The sequence below is a fragment of the Anguilla rostrata genome, chromosome 4 (genome assembly GCF_018555375.3).
Source record: "Anguilla rostrata isolate EN2019 chromosome 4, ASM1855537v3, whole genome shotgun sequence".
NCBI lineage: Eukaryota > Metazoa > Chordata > Actinopteri > Anguilliformes > Anguillidae > Anguilla > Anguilla rostrata.
Window position 1 is genome coordinate 14,901,911 of NC_057936.1, and position 12,264 is coordinate 14,914,174.

At 39.2% G+C, this 12,264-nt stretch overlaps 1 protein-coding gene across 1 annotated transcript in view; it reads left to right on the plus strand.

The window, feature by feature from the left end:
- The window catches only part of sugct (succinyl-CoA:glutarate-CoA transferase), a 96,916-nt gene extending 90,395 nt beyond the window's left edge, over positions 1-6,521 (plus strand). The window contains exon 14 of the mRNA XM_064330876.1: positions 5,723-6,521. Within this exon, the coding sequence (XP_064186946.1) occupies positions 5,723-5,886 (164 nt within the window). The 3' untranslated portion in view covers positions 5,887-6,521. The remainder of the gene's footprint in view (positions 1-5,722) is intronic.
- Positions 6,522-12,264: the final 5,743 nt, after the last annotated feature.

A 12,264-nucleotide genomic window follows, 5' to 3' on the forward strand; every position in this document is an offset into this window, starting at 1 on the left:
ATCCGACATGTTCTCTGGGTTCAAAGCGCCTCAGTTGCTTATGAAGATGTTCATGTATTCATTTGAATGTGTCAGTCTGGAGTGATAATCATGTTGAGACTTTCCATCCGTTGTACAACTGCTCCCTCCCTACATCTCTGCTGTATGTAACTGGGGTGAGCAGCTGGAGGGAGAGAGATGGTAAAGTGAGAAAATTAGTGAAATGTCTCAACTATTTCTCGTGCGTCAGGGTGAATTTAAGCAGGAGTGAAGGAAATGGTTTGCAAAGGGACTATTTTTCTCTGACTCTCTCTCTCTGTCTTCCACAAACACATACACACACATGCACTCATGCATAAACATGCACACGCACGCAAACACACTCTATTAATAAGAAGGAAGCCACTAGAATCCCACACGTTGACAATGGAGTCTGATCCGCTTCAGCGCACAAAACATCTCCACTGGGTTTTAATTTACTGGACTAGCATCCCAGTTCTGCTGCTGCTCAGCTATGCCATTAGAAGCCCAGCAGCCTGACAGCTCGGGTCAGCACGTGAAGACCCAGCTTTTGTCCACCAGCTGGCCCTTTGTACTCTTCCAGTGGGAAAATCTCTTTATTCCTTTATAACGCATGCCCGCCGAAGAGACATCCGGATGGCATGGAGATGACTCACACAAGACATGAAACAATGACGCGAATGGTTATTTTTAGTTTTCCTAGAATTCTCTTTCATATTCTCCCATACGGCTACTTCTTTCAGAAGTTGAAATAGACCACTGAAACCTGGAATCCTTAATTTGGCTGTGAATTCTACAGATTAGCCGAAAGCCCCCATTTTCTCTGCGCCCCATCCTAATTTCCTTCACCCTTCTTCATTCTATACCAGGGCTGGGACCGTCTGTGCTGGCTCTTTTTGTTTTTCTCATATTTATTTCAAATGAGCTGCAGTCCAGCAATAGCTGTGGACCACCGTTAACCAGTGCAGCTTGTATTGGAGTGGTAGACACTGTGGCTAAAATAAACTGTACAAATCACACATGGGTTTCCCTGTTAAGAGTATTTTTTGAATTAGCTACATAATGAGTAAGTAGTTGATTTACTAGCTACACCATGTGATAGCTAGGCAAGTTTAGTAACTGTTTGGTATCACAGCATTTACATGCTATCTAGCTCTGTTTAAGAATTCCAAAATGGTATTTAAGCAAACAAGTGATTTACCAGAGTAAGTGCTGGGAGAAAAGCTTGCCAACTATATTTCTTAACTGTTAACTGCTTGCTACTTACTTGCTACTGTACCTAATAAATGTTACTAGATGCATCCTATGTTGGCTAAATGGACTACTGGTTGTAGATCTGTTCTTGGGCACACTTGCTTCTCGTTCTCTGTAACATTAGTTCCAATCATTTGACTGTGTCTATAAATCATGGGGATATAACTTTGTACAGACTATTATGGGCAGTTAACTAGCATATCGTTATTGTACCACTACTACCATTGCCTTTCCATCCATAATGCTAATTTCAGTCATACATCTGGTTTCTATTACATCTATTTTGAGCACATGTACTGTATGTATATTGTATGAAATTACCAAATTGAATTAAACTATTTCCTGTCTATCTGCGCTAAGCATATACCTGACCACTGATGTGTGGGGATTCTGAGGTCTTGGCAAGAGAAACACATGACTCAAAGGCCCTCACCAAACGAGCGTGTCAAGATGAAATGCTCTCAGAGTAAATCATGGCTTTACACCGTGAAAGCTTGCCGTTTGATTAGGGGAAGCAGAAGAAGCCATGATTAAAGTATGCGCGGAGGGATGACGAACACACAGCTCTTTGTCAGATGAAGCCATAGGAGTGTGCCTGGGGAGAATGCATATGATAACAGCAGTGAACTAAGGAGAAGCACATGTGCAGAAGGTAATGAGAAGCCTTCAGATGGCTGATGAGGGACAGGGGCGCTAAGAAGGATGTGGTCAAGGCATGAATCCTCAAACTGCTGAGGCATGGAAAGGACACAAGCCAGGCACACACTTGCACGCATGGACAGAATATCCTTAGCCTACCCCTACCTTCACCTCCATATACACACTTCCCGTTCCCGTCTCCATCTCTCCATCCAGCCCTTCCATATTCATTCTTACCTTTTGTATGGGGCGACATAGCTCAGGAGGTAAGACCGATTGTCTGGCAGTCAGAGGGTTGCCGGTAGTTTTACATCGTTGCACAGCTTCTAATGAGCACTAACTCTCATAAGGAGTTGAAATTTTTTTCCATGTAGGTTTACGTTTTATTTATTTTTTAAAATTTTGTACCTGTGCATTTATTCCCAGGATAAATCCCCTTGGGATGCTCCTGGGGATTGATGAGTCAAGATTCCATAACGCTATGCCAAAATTATCCAAGCTTTGAACAAAGCCGAATGGCTCTGCAATGTTTATATGGCTTTCTTTTCCCCATTTCTCAATTTATTAAACGGTTAACTGCGCTAATTTCCGCTGCTCTGGTACAAAGCCCTGGTTAATTGAGTGCAGGAGCATTTTGAAAACACGTAACCTGGAACTGAGCTCATGGTTTTCTAATGGCAAAAACGTCTGCTGTCAGAGTTAATCGCTTTATTATGGATATAACTAATAGGCACGGAGCAATGGGGAACACAGGGGAGGATTCAAACCCCTTCAGAGTGATGCAGTATACTTCTTTGAAGCAGACTTTCACTTCTTAACTCCACACAGACATAAGAAACACATTTTGGCATCGTCTTTACAAAAGTTAATAAACATTTGTTTATTAAATCATAAATGCCAACAATAAAATTCCTTTTCAATGGAGCCATTATGCTGCAGAAGTAAATACACTGTAGTGACTGTGAATGTCTGGGATTGCACCCAAATCTGCAGCATCAAATCCAATATAGCTTCAAAGGGGCCCTGGGTCTCTCTGCAAGGCATAATTTGGCTCCTAACATCAACTGGTGGGGCATCCAACATGACAAGGATAGTAAAGAATATTACCAGCAAACACAGTAATTATTACATAAATTATTTCCTGATGTATAAATGTTTGTTGCTGACAAAAGCAAGCAGCAAAGCAGAAAACAAACAATCAGGACCGTCTTTTGACGAATGGTTTTGCTATAAATGCTTACTAGAGTGACTGTTTTGATTGTTTGAAATAATCCCAAGAATGATTCCATCTGTTACATAAAAAATATTAGCCTTACAATGAAGACAAAAACATTGGGAAGTGGTTATAAATAGCACTATCGAAGCAGGGAATCCATGCAAATTACAACGTGCTAAAACATTTGTCAATGTTGTGGCAAACAACTTCAATGTTGTGGCTTTCAAGGTCCCGATTCAATGCAGAACACAGTAAATATAAGCCATTAATCTATGGGGTAAATAACAGATGATACCACTCTTGATGACATGTTGAGTCTTAGCGTTAGGATGCACATCCTGCATATCTGATCCAGCCAGTATCTTACGGAAGGCAGCTGTAGAACTGGGTGCAATTTAATCATTGAATTATGCATGGAACATTACCCAATTCAGAGCCCTTCCCTTACGTTTTAGAATTTTCTCCATGCTGTATCCCCGGTCAAAGATTCATGCAACATTCTCTGGTCATGAAAAGGAAAATGTGGCAGTAGTTTGGAGGATACAGTATATGGTATTGTCAGGTTACAGTACTGTACCTACTGTCTAGTTCTTAGGGAACAACAAAGGATATTAATCACACATTTCTTTTGAAGCTAGCTCTCCAGTTATTACAGTGTCACAGGAATGCTTCAGTCTGCGAACAATGCATCAAATACATGTAACACAGGCAGACCGACAACTTTCACTTGTCTTGCAATAGTGTCTTTGGCTACAGGGTAATTACAGTGGATAGTCTCAAAAATGCTTCTACAATTAGGCTCAAAGATTCACAATCTTTAAAAATGTATATAATATATATCAATATACTTAGTGTAAGTATAAGAGTATTCAGTTAATATTTTGGCTAATTTGTTTCAATGCAAATTTCCATGCTGTTTTGAAATAGAACTTTCAAAAAGCAAAACACTATAAAAGGAAAGAATAAAATGGTAGCGTTAAGACCCAGCAATTAAAAAGGCAAAAAGCACAAGGCATAAGTGTCAGTCATAACAGAAGCCAATTTTGTAAAAACAATTTTTAGACTAATTTTAAAAGCAGAGACTGTATCTGACTTAATATTGTATGGAAGGCTGTTCCAAAGCCTCAGGGCCATTACAGCAAAGACTCGATCACCTCTTGATTTTAATCTGAACTTTGGAACAGCCAAAACTCCAAGGTTGGAAGACCTGAGAAGCCTCTGAGGACAATTCGGAGTTAAAAGTTCACTAATATAATTGGGTGCCAAATCAAGTAAAGCCTTGTATTAATTAATTAATAAAACTTTAAAACTGATTCTAAAAGCAACATGCAACCAGTGCAGAGAAACCAATATTGGGGTGGTGAGGGAAAAACGTTTATTTGTGGTCAATTCCTAGCAGCGGATGATGGATAATATGTCATCAAGGTAGCATATATATATAGAGAATGATATTGGTCCAAGAATTGAGCCTTGAGGTACACCACACGTAATTGCTGAAGTTGACAACATTTTGACACAAAGTATTGCCTATTGGACAAATAGGAAGAGAACCAGTCTAGCGCATTTCCAGAGATACCAGCCTACTGACTTAGTCTACTGATTGAAATAGCATGATACATGGTGTTAAAGGCTGCACTAAGGTCAAGCAACACCAGAATGTTCAATGCTGTGCAGCTGGCGAAAACGAGACTGAACTTTTGACGATATTGTTGCTATTTAGCACCTCTAAGAGTCGTTCTAAAATAACTTTCTCCAGAATTTTAGACATAAAAGATAACTTAGAAATAGGTTTGAAATTTCCAAAATCAAAAGGATCGAGGCCAGCTCTTTTCAACAGAGGCTGAATGCAAGCCATTTTTAAATCTGGGATGTATCTAGAAGAGAGAGCTGTTAAGAATCAAGAGCAAACTGGGGTCAATTGCCTTCATAACTTTTTCAAGAAATTTTGTGGGAATGATATCAAGGGGATTGGAGGAAGGTCTCATATGTGACCCAATCTCTATTAGAGCATGCAGGGAGATTGGTCTAAAACAGGTATAAAAAATTAGGACAAGGGCATGGAAGGTCCAAGTTAGAAACAGGAGGAGTACTGTTAGCTCTGCTATGGTCAGTCCTATTAATAATGAAGGATAAAAACTTTTCACAATTGGCTGCAAATGAAAGAGAGGCAGTAGAAGTAGAAGGGTTTATGTGGTGATCTATGTTTTAAAATAAAATCTGTAGCTGTGCAGGTTTGCAGAAATTAACAGGGAAATGCACTGGTCTCTTGCATCTTTTACTGTGTCACCGGTCTCTTGCATCTCTTGTAATGCCACCATTCCCCATCAAATCCCAATGATCATTGTCTAAGCATTTTTTCCATAGCAAAATTAAACAAAGGTGTTTTCAGTCAGAAGCCTAGGAATCTTGGTATCTTAGTCATCTTGGTCACACCTTGGCATCTATTATCATTTGCTGAATACTAGAATTTGGAGTTAGTGAGTTTTGGAGTTGGAGTTAGGTAAAAGCCTTTAACCTTAATTGGTCCCTTTCTGGCATTTTACTTTAAAAGAGGGTACTTTTGTAGCAATACGTACATTTTTACGTGTGATAATATGTTTTTCTTTCCTGCAGGCCCAGCAGTACGATTCAGCAGCTTTAAGAGCAGAAAGCCTTCATCCCCACCGCTGATTGGACAGCACACTGTGCAGGTTTTGAGGAACACACTGAACTACAGTGACGAAGCCATAAATAAGCTGCTAAAAGCAGGGACAGTCTCTCAGAATGAGGTGCAGTAAAGATCAGACAAAGAGTGAGGAGAGCATATCACAACCCTGTGGGGACCCAATGAGTACATCTGTCTGTCTGAGAAAACCATATTATAAAACCACACATAAATTCCATGGTCGGGCTGTGTTAAAATTTGGGGAAATAGAAAATGTTGCATTACCTCTTGAACCCACGGTACTTTGAAGATGGACATGGCTTTGTAATTAATTTGACTGAGCAAGGCTTGGAGATCAAAAATAAGCGTGACAGTAATAAGATAATGTCCAAAACAGACCAAATGAAACCGTTTCCTCTGTCATTGAGATGGAATTACAGAATCACTTCATTGTATTGAGCGAACACTGCATCTGTCTTTCCATTCTCCAATGAACTCCCTTCCTGCAGATTTCATGCTACTCTTTTTGATCAACTAAATGTACCTTTGGCTCAAATATGATTGCTTTTAACTCAGCGGTTATAGCCATGCATATTGAAAGAGAATGGAATGTCGGACAAGCACATGGTATGATTGCATCCATGCCTGTAAAACAATCACTTTTTTCAATTTAAATGTCCTTCATTTGACATTGCATTTAAAATTCCATTATATCATGTTGTCATGTTGTGGATTATATAACATGTTAAGTCACATAAGTTGCATGTATGTAAAACCACCTCATATGGATCGATTAATGTCAGGGTCATAACATTGCCAAAATGGTGAGAAATCACACCTGCTTGCAAGGTGTGCATGTTTCCCATTACAACTAGTGACTTCCAGCTGCTTCTGATCATGCTAAGGTGAACTTACCTGGCCCATAAAAATAGTCAACAGAACTATTGTGACTTCCAGTTGCGTCTGGGCATGCTAAGGTGAACTGACCTTTATAAATGAAATTTATAATGCACTTTTTTGTTGGCTATTTTTATGTTGCACCATCATGTTGTGCTGTATTCAGCGACAACTTATAAATTCATCATTTGAAAAATACAGGGCAGGTATCCATGAAGAATTGTATGATGATTTTTTGTGTAATTTATGAGGGGAAAAATAAAAATGCGTTTATTTCAAAGTGTCTGATTTACTTCTATTTACAGATAGATTTTTATTTGATTGCAGCGAGACAGAATATGGAATGTGTAATTTACTATTGGTGCTCAGCTGTTTCCCATTAGGGAAGTAATATGCATTAATGTAGGCGTTATGTGAAAACCATTCTAACATTATTCAGATAACTTGGTAATATGGTATTTATGAATGCAGACATTCCCCATTTTTTTAAAAAAAAGGAAAGAGTATACTGGGCTCTGTACCCTTTGGTTCTCTGAAACAGCATTAAAAAGGAGCTGAGGGTCACTAAGGATAGGTAGGCTTGTATTTTTACCCAGCTGTGGACTGAATGTATATGTGCAAACCACAGCAACAAAAATGAAAAGACATTGCACCAAATTTAAGAGCACCATAGTATGTGCATTAGCTCAGGGGAATTAATACAACTCACCTTTAGCTGTGAATGCAAGACCCACTGAACTTCACATATAAAATGCTCTTAATTGCTGTCCTGTGGCTCTATGAGGCCTGCTTTTCTTAATTATATGCTAAAATAGTGCCAAGACACACGGCATATCACAGGGCATTTTCTGCTCCTCATGTAACATTTTTTTCCTTGATTACCACCTATGAAGTAAACCTGTTATAATGGTAATACTGTGTGCATGATGGTATCATTCAAGTATGTTTGCATTGCACAGCATTAGCTGACTGATGGAGGATACCAATGCTAAGACATCTCAGAGCGACTATAAGCCCCTGTAAGCACAATCATATGACCATGTAGACCATTCATCTTCTGCAGAAGGATTAGAAAGACCTAAATACCTCATGAACCCCAGCCCTAAATCTCAGCCATGCAGCCTTGTTTCCTCAATCTGACTCCATGCATAGCTCCTAAATAATTACCAAGATCAGCTGTACTGAATTTATATAACGTATATATATATATATATATATATATTTATTTTTTATTTTTTTTGGAGCCCTGTCGGACTCACATAAACTGTTAGAGTTGAAGTAACACTGATAATACAGATTTTGTTTTTCTTGGATTTTCTTTTTTTTCCAGGGAAGTGCCACTTTGGAGAGTGTTACATTCATATTTAATATATATAAATATGTACAAAATTGTACACATTGGGTAGTGCCACTGTCTATGCCCAAGATTACCATCAGGAGACTTGCTGACCATCCCGTGAAAGTATTGGTGATACCATGCAGAGTCGCAGCTGTGATGATGGAGGATCACGGCAGCATGTCACTATCATGTCACTGATAAAGACCAACCAGACAGATTTTCCAAGAGACTACGGCTCTCATGCTATGTATGTGTGTGTGTGTGTGTGTGTGTGTGTGTGTGTAAGGAATGGAACATGATACCCATATGGTTTCATGTTGTACACATATGGCTGGGGTGGTAATGCAGCACAAGCCGAGTGCTGTTCCAATTCCAAAAGTGTGCATATGATCAGGTGTTACTTGCACGGCCTGGAGTGGTTTATTCAGCTCACACCATGGTGCTTACCATGAATAAATATTAAATTACAAATGTGGAAATAATAGAATAGTTGTCCCTGTGTTGTCAAGATGCAGCGTAATGTTACGTTTCTTATGCAGTAGGTGGCAGTGAAAGACCGATGTTAATAAGTGATCAACAAAAAACAGGAAAAATGACTATAAAATCTTTTCTGTTTCTTACAGACAAATTTATTACTAAAATATATATCGAGTTCACATGAAAGTAAAAATCAAGAACAAGATTGCAATTAAGGACTATTAGATGACTAAGAAAAATGGCAAACTAGAGTGACGAATGCTTTCTGCATCATCATATTAGTTGTTATGTTAGCATTGGACCGATACCATTAAGTTTGTTATTCACTATTATTGCTCTATGCCAGTACAATCCCAATATTATTATGCACCTCTAGGCCTCTATGCATATGCAAATAAATCTCCTAGCTATTTGAATGCATTTAGAAGGCTAGCTAGCTCAGGCATGGTTTTGCAGTGGGCTATACCAATTTCGTTTTGGTTTTAGACCGTCAATTTTGTTTGAGGTTTTACTTTCTTGTAGTCTGGCTTACTATCTGAGCCGCAAAACAATTTCGCCTATTTAATTTATTCTAAACCCAACACACTACATAGCTAGCTGAGACATGACTATCCAGCAGCCAAGACCAATGTCTTTTTGCCTCCAGAGCATGCATGTAGTCTGGGGTTTTTTGTGTTTCCATGTAGGGAATTTAGCTGTCTGGGCCACAGGGCAGGGTTTACATGTTCGATTACAAGAAATGCATTTTAGATAATTATGTCTGGCTGCAGAAATTATATGACTCTTGTACCCTAGCAACTGGAGCTGGGTGCAACTGGTAAGGTCGGGGGGGGCGGTGGACGGACATTAGTGGCCACTTTTTAAATGCTATTTTAACATGGCTGAAACAGTACTACGTGTGTACATCCTCACATAAACAAGATTATTTTTTTATTTGGGTGTCCTACAGTTAGTTACTATGAGTAATGAACTGATTTTGTGGTTGGTTGAAGTGCAGTTGGTTCTATTTGAAGTAGATATTGACCAATGGGAAGAATTACTAATAGTTGCGGGGAAAATAAGGAGAAGATTGGGAAGATGAAGAGTAAGATAAGGAAGAAATGCAAAATAACCCAAGTTCAAGGCTTTACTGTATGGATTTGAAGTTGTATCAAAATTTTTGTGTTTGCATGAGGTCAGAGGGTACAAAAGTTAAAAAGAGTGAGAGTCTGCGGTCAGTGTGAAAATCTGCAAGCCCTAAAACGTGGTTTACACTCAATCCTGTGTATGTATGGCAGCTATGCTTTTCATGAGTTCCAAAGCATTCAGTTTTTATTTGTTCCGTCCTCAGGATTCACAGTTGTGAAGTTTATGGAAAGCGTTCAGTCATACCTTCCTGTTTTGGTTCATGTTCTGCGGAAGCCTTCAGTGAACTAGTTAACCAGCTGAGGTGGACGTGCAGCTGTTAGTGAAATCACCTTTCCCCTGTGGTTCCCACAGCCGCAGCAAATGGGATGTGAACTATGCTTCCACTGTTCCCAGTTGTGTGTATGCGGTTTCCAAGGCAACCGTTGATTTCAATTGATTTTTTTTTCTTTTTTCTTTTTTAAAAATCAAATGTAATGAAATGAAATAAGCAGACGAATGGACTTGGGATGGGAGGGATGTGCACTGGAAATGACCAAAACAAATGTAAAACACATGTGTGGCCATTTGAGGAAATTCCAAATTTTCTTTTTCCTTTTGTTTTGTGGTGGAGTTGTGGCTTTATAAGTGATGAGGATCCCTGCTCGTAGTTCAGCTGGAGTACAAGTATTAGGTTCTCGAGTGCTAATTCAACCGAATTACGTAACCAGGAACCAGGCTTTACAAAGAGTCGTTCTGTCAAATAACAGTGTCACATCAAAGTGTTAAGGTTCCAGCCTGATTAAAGCTCCTGACTCTGTGGCAGAACCTTGCCTCCTGGGAAACCAGACTGTGTTCTATTTCCTCTTTGTGCAGTGGGTGCATATATGTGCAAGAGATGAAATATGATATAATAACATCAAACATCATGCAGGTGCTGAAAGGAAGATATAATTGTATGGCCTTAAGCAAAGACATTACAGCAGCCTTACTCACATATTGTATTTAAAGTAGGTGGTCTGTTAACAAATACAGTAGGCAGTACTAGGCTCTCATATAGCCATGTCCACTGGTCTGTGTAATTTAGGTATGGTGAAGTTGCAATCACACCCAAACGCACTGAACAATAAATTGCTTTAAAATGTGCTTGGAGTCCTGGACTTCAGTGGTACAACTGCAAAGGATATTCTCCCTCGCTCACACACACACAAACACATTTTTTTTAAATTACACACGGAATGAATTGGACCAAAACCTGTGTGCTGGAGAGTTATCTCATTTAAATAATCCCAATCTTATGTCAGCTAAAGTTACACATACAATGCCATAGGCATAATACAGCATGGGGACATGTCCAAGACAATACTGAAAAAATTCCTGACTTGTCCCCTCCAATAATCTGTGAATTCCTGAGTCAAATTTCCTCTTAATGCTCTGGCCACAAGGTCTTCCTGAATGAGTGCCTGTCTCATTCGCATCGCATTTCAAAAAACAAGCATGAACTACTAGTTCTGATGGACCTGTGTGATGAGTTGGAATAGCAATTATTTATTAGTCAGTGGCATGCTATTTGCAGTAGCTTTCAATGCGGTACCAATGTAGCAACCAGATTTTTGAGTGAGTATTTTACAGCGTCAAAGGTGACTTGAAAAATTAAAACAAATTTATGAATGAATGTGTTCAGCCAATCAACTGGAAATTCAGTGTGTTGTAGCTGGGAAACAGGTCAACTAATTGCTAACTACTCCTGTGTGAATGGTACTTGCTTGGAAAACTTTACTGTGATGCTTCATAAAATCAATTTGCTTCAATTTGTCAGAAAGCAGCTGTGTTGTTACTAACACATAGTACATAATCTGTGATTCTCATTCAGTTGCTAGTGCCTTAGAGTCTACCTCCTGCCCCAGAGCCCATCCTGATTTAATTCTCACAGCCCACTGTACAGGAAAATGTTTTCCCCCAGAATTTACACCCAGGTTGTGCCCTGTTACAGCAAAGAACACAAACCATTTCCCTTTGTTTATTCAATTTTAATATCCTTTTGTGTTTGTGGCTTATTTTAGTGTCATTCGAGTCATGTCCTTGTTGTGGACTAGCATTGTAATGCATAATGGATTGAGCATGCTGAATTTCAGGGCATAAATATATTCTGCCCCCTCTTTCTCCTACTGTCCCTAACCGGTAACAATTTCAGACATAAAAGACATACCACAATTTCCCCAATAAAAAAAGAAAAGTTTTCCTCACGTACACCCCCGGACCCTTTTTTCTTCTTATTTTGAAGAGGTCATTTTTTGGTGATGCAGGAAACCGAGTCTGACCTCAATGCACTCTGCACAGTGGTTTCTTTAAACATATGCATTGCATTGACATGTCTACCCTGCTTGTGGTGCTAAACCATGGAACGGCTTACCCGCTTTCAAGCCAGAAACATGAGAGGTGGAAAAGTTCAGCAGATAAGCCTCTACTCAGTGTTTAAATTACAGGGCTTTAAGGTTTTTAATGGGTTTTTCTTTTTTTATTGTGCTACAGTTCAGGTGATAGCCCTGACTCTTTGTCCTAGTTACCTGAAACAACCTTTCTCCGTAGAAAGAGCAGGTATTTGTGATAACTGATCTGGCTCTAATTCAATGCAGACTAGAGAAGACATAGAAAAAGCCTTTGAAAACTTTGCATACATTTTTCTTTCTTTGG